The following is a 5,183-nucleotide window of genomic DNA, read 5'->3' as shown; positions in this document are numbered from 1 at the left end:
CCATAAGCTAGCAGAGAGCAGATTTAGACTGGACATTAGGAGGAACTTCTTCACAGTCAGAGTGGCCAAAATCTGGAATGGGGTCCCAAGGGAGGTGGTGCTCTCCCCTACCCTGGGGGTCTTCAAGAGGAGGTTGGATGAACATCTGGCTGGGGTCATCTGAACCCAGCACTCTTTCCTGCCTATGCAGGGGGTCGGACTCGATGATCTATGAACCAAAAGCCCCTATAAGCTCTTTTTATACAGAAAAGGTACACACGACAAGAGAAACCTCTCACAAAATAACCTTATTTTATACATATAGTACTCTGCCCAGGTTGTTTAAGGATCACATTTACTCTCATGGCTACAAACTATAAAGTAAAAAGTTAGGATCAAAATTAAATGGATACAAAAAAAAAAATATTGAAATTGTCTTTATCTAGGAAATAAACTGAACCCATTCACCTGGGCTGGGGTTTTCTGCCATCTGCCCCCTCTCCATTCCTAACCTGTCCTAGAGGGGCAAAAGTTACCTCTGCTGCCATGGCTGCTCCTCCAAGGAACTTGCATGATGCAACACCGGTGACTGAAGCCACCTGCCCCCATGGCTTCTCCCACCAACCCTGAGAAGGGAAGAGGGAGGGGACACACTGGGCTGAAAAGCATGGCCCCACACACCTGCCTGTCTGCCAGCTCATAGCAGAGACCACTCCTCATGGCATGGGGCAACCAGCCCAGGGCAACAGTTGGAATTCCCAGAAGAGCAGTCATGAGCACTGCTCTTCCATGGGATGCTTGGGCAGGCACAGGCAAGGAGAAATGAGTGCTTACCTCCTCCCACAGAGGCCAGGTGCCAAAGTACACTTAAAGGACCTTACGACACCCTAGTTGACATTCACTGAACTGCAACCTCACAAAATCCATGAAAGACTCTTTTGTTAAGTATGATTGGTTGAAAAAAATTCTCATAAAATTTTTAACGATTGGGCTTGACAAGTATTCCCCCCACCACTCAGATTGTTTTCCATTTAAAAGATTCCTTTTTTGATTATAAATGAAAGAAATTTGATACTTAAATCCTGCTGCTGCACCTCACTTTTAGCTTGGATGATTCATTCTCAGCCTTTAAGGGCTAGAATCCCCACGCTCCATCTGCCATGATCCACCACAGCCATGTGATACTTAGGATGTACAGTCTCCACCTATCATAATGTATAATGGGAGATGTGCACCTATTTTTCATAAGCAAGGATCATTGCTTGGACCACAAGATATCTAAACTACAGTTTCCATAAAACACAGGAACACCGTTTCAGAATCAGAAGATTTCCAGGTTTAAGTTTTTGTGGACACAATAAAGAATTTTCTTTACTGAAATTTTCTATACGTTAAAATCTATTTTCCAACTCTCTCTACTATGAAATATGCCTATCCATTTCAGAGACAAGCAGACAAAAACAAACAAACAAAAATTGGGGGAAAAAAAAATGACTTTTCAGTCATCTTCCCCCTCCTCCAGCTCTTTGTATGATATGCCTAAACTTTTCCAGAAAAAAATATTATGGAGGAATAAGATGTGCCACATAAGATAAAAAAAATGGAATTTACACTTGGTTTTGGTAAAATCTGACTGAAAAGGGAAAATCTCACTCAAAACATGAAACTATATTCAACCTACCAACACCATCCTAATTATTTTAGGGAAGGTTTTCATTCTAACAAAAATCAATGCCCCCTTTATTTTTCCCTTCAAAGAGTCTTGGTTCATCCTTCTCTATGTTCCATCCCTTCAAAACAGCTGAATTTAAAATTGCACATACCTTCCACATATCGCTGACCCATATAGCTGTGATGCTTTGCTAACGCTTTCTGCACATCCTCTTTTGACTCTAGTTCAATCACAGCATCCCCCCTGCGTCTGCCACTGCTGTTCAAAAGGAAGTGTATGCCATTCTCACCGTTTCGAATTTGGCAGCCTAAAAAGATATTAAACAAAAAATATAGGTAAAAAAGTGCAACACAATTCAATAAATATTTTCTTCCCTACCATAGCCTGCTGATCCAGCCAGAACTGTAGCCTGATCCTGCCCAATACAGTTATTCCTCGCTTAACGTCGTATTCACGTTCTTGAAAATTGTGACTTTAAGCAAAACGACATTAAGCAAATCCAGTTACAACACAGTAGTTACCTACTAGCAGGTGGCAGCCAAAAACGTTATAACTGAACACTGCATGACTTTAAATGAGTATGTTCTCTAATAGATCCGTGACGTAATAATGAAACAACATTAACTGGGGCGACATTAAGTGAGGAATATCTGTATTTCATCTAAACAGCATGATACAGTACTCCATTTAAGTGCACAGCTCCAAGACTTAAAAAAGGGCTACGTACTTACCTGGAGCTTGCACTTATCCCAACTTAATGTAAAGAATCAGCGCATGAGGTATGCAGACTGTCAGTACTGAGGTTTTTGCAGCCCTACCTCCTGTAATTTTTAAGGTTCCCAATAGCTTGAGGGCTTCTATCTCTCCACGTTTTCAAAGTGGGCAGTGGGGTTGAAAGACACTGCTCTTCTGATGCATTTGCACTTAACTGATGTACAGATAATGCTGGTGTTTGTTACATTTTAGCAAAAAAATTTTATGCTAATCATATTTTAGCAAAAATTAAGCAGAAAATTTGGACTGGCACAGTGTTCTGCAGTTAAGCAAATTATTAACTTCTTTGGTATTCATATAAGTGGAATACGTTCTATACTGGGGCATCAAACACACGGCCCATAGACTGGACCCAACCCACAAAGCGGTTACACTTTTAGCCCACGGGGTTCTTGGTAGGCTTGGGAATTCAGGAGCAGGGCCTCTTCAAATCCAGGGCTATGGGACCCCATTCAAGATAGCTTTTGGCAGCAGGGGAGCAAGCGACAGCTGTGCCAACACAGCATTGCTTGCCCCACCCCCACTAGGTCCAGATCTGACCCATAAGGAGCCTTGGGGTCCATAGATCTGGTCTGGGGGTCAGACCACCTGATGTCAAATTCTAAGTTTTTCCCACAGGCTGCTCTGGTTTTTAGAAGACACAAAGCCTTTAAATATGTTACCTTTCCTTACCAGGTTTCTTGACATCATCCCTACTCCAATGGTTTTCCCAGATTTGCACATTTTTATAGCATTATAAAGTTATATGTACCAAAATGGCTACCCATACACACACTATACCATAATTAGACAATTTCAGCCTAAACCATGAACGAATTCAGTTTTAACTAGTTATCAAACAAAATTTAAGGACTTGATCCTATGACTTGATCTGTACGGGCAGACACTTCTTCCCCCATGTGGAGTGCAAATGAGGTAAACGGGCCTCTTATGTGGGAGCAGTCTGACCACTTAAATCAAACTAGAGCAGCACAGTGGCCCGTAACTAGCTAGCACACTCTATGCTTTGAGTCTGCAGTTCAAATAATTGAACAGAATTTTTAAAAACCTTTAAGAACAGAATTATTGGTACCCTCATTACACTCACGCATTTGAAAAATATATTTTTAAAAGGAAGAATGCTTAATTAACATTTTATGTCCAAGTTATTTTCTACAGTCAGGTTACGAACCTATGCAAACAACAATTTATACTATCAACACAGAACCTCCACACAGAACAAACAGCTCCCTCTACCATACTAAATACCTGCAAAAACAAATTAACACAAGTAATGCTGCGTCTGGCATTCACAAATAAGTTTTAGGTTAAATTATTCATATTTAAACACACACTCAATCACATTACATTTGGCCAATGAGAATATCTCTGAACAAAAATTAAGCACTATACCGGCAAAAAAGTAAACCACATCTTCCACGGTGCAAGAGTATGGCAGCCCTTGGGCTCGAATGAGAAACAGGTCCTCCTCTTCTTCCACCTTTGGTGAATCTGATTCATATTCAGAGAGCGGAGGATACTCACCTGGAAACTGAGAGGGTTTTTTTTTGTTTTTTTAAAGGATTAAAAAAAGAGAGAATTATTGCTTTTTAAGAAGGATTCTAATATTTCATTTTATTTTAAAAATAACTTGTTTTATAAATCATTCCTTTTTGTGTTAAACATACTCAAAGTCTTTGTGCTAAATGTACTCAATATGGAGCTTTGCCAACAGGTCATAGAACTAAACAGAGACCCAAGCGGCCTGTCAGATTATCTAATCCCCCTGGGAGGGTTGTCTTTTTAACAGTATATTTTTCAATACAGCTAGCTCTAAATTACTTAAACTTAACTACCTTGAAAAGCAGATTTCAAAGAGCTATGAAGAAGGCCATAGGAGTTCACTTCTAGCAACTAACTAGAGATGCCAGAAATGTTTGCAACATAAGACAAACCTACCCAGAAATTATTTTGTTACGACCTCAAAGACCCAGTTCTTTGACGTACTCGACACATTTCCATTCCACAAAAGCGAAAGGAATAATTTCTTTGAATTGGATACATTTAGAGAAGTAGCAATAAGGTTACTTTGAAGGGACCAAGATCTTCTGCTCTCAGGCTGGTTTCCTCAAAGGCCATAGTCTGCCAGAAACAGGCAGCTAACTATTTCAAATGCTTCTTATGTTCCTTTCAAGGAAGTGAGGAAGAGCGTAGAAGACACGTGTGCTCTTATTCTGAATTTTGGAGGAGAAAATTACTACTCTGGAAGGTAACTCCACCAGTGACAGAGATACTGGCTTCCACTTTCTCCACCACTGGCAGGAAAGTCGGTCCTTGCTCCTTGCAGAAAACACAGCCCCAGAAGTTACCACCTGACCACCATGACTGAAAAAGACAGAGATGACCTTTGAGCCACCCAACAAGAAAAAGGGGCCAGGCCAGCTTTCCTCAGGGCTGCCCACCACAGGATTTTCAGTGGCCCTCTGAGGGATGAGAAAAAGGACAGGGAGAAGCAGGACACGGAGGCGAGCAGGGGAGATGAAGCGCAAACCAGGCGGTCTAACCCAAGTGACCTTGCCGGTGTCCTCCACAGGCCGGGCTGCAAGGAGCAGGGCAGGCGCTGCGTCCCCGCGCTGGGACAGGCAGCCGTACCCAGGGGCAAGAGTCGGGGGCAAGCCCGGGCTGAGGGGGACCGGGGCCAGACCCAGGCCCGGTGTGGGGGAGTACCTTGCTGCTGTGGGTGTAGCCGCGCCCCGCGGCCAACAGCGGGCCGCGCAGG

The 5,183-nt window shown here is 42.5% G+C and overlaps 1 protein-coding gene across 1 annotated transcript in view; it reads right to left on the bottom strand.

The window, feature by feature from the left end:
* The window catches only part of GRSF1 (G-rich RNA sequence binding factor 1), a gene marked incomplete at its 5' end in the record, with an annotated part of 37,587 nt that overhangs the window by 19,760 nt on the left and 12,644 nt on the right, over positions 1-5,183 (bottom strand). Inside the window, 2 exons of the mRNA XM_019516799.1 lie at positions 1,803-1,958; positions 3,818-3,972. Coding sequence (XP_019372344.1) covers positions 1,803-1,958; positions 3,818-3,972 — 311 coding nt within the window. The remainder of the gene's footprint in view (positions 1-1,802; positions 1,959-3,817; positions 3,973-5,183) is intronic.

The sequence above is a fragment of the Gavialis gangeticus genome, unplaced genomic scaffold (assembly GCF_001723915.1).
Source record: "Gavialis gangeticus isolate Ggan-Ray unplaced genomic scaffold, GavGan_comp1, whole genome shotgun sequence".
Lineage (NCBI taxonomy): Eukaryota > Metazoa > Chordata > Crocodylia > Gavialidae > Gavialis > Gavialis gangeticus.
This window is presented reverse-complemented; position numbering and strand designations above follow the sequence as displayed.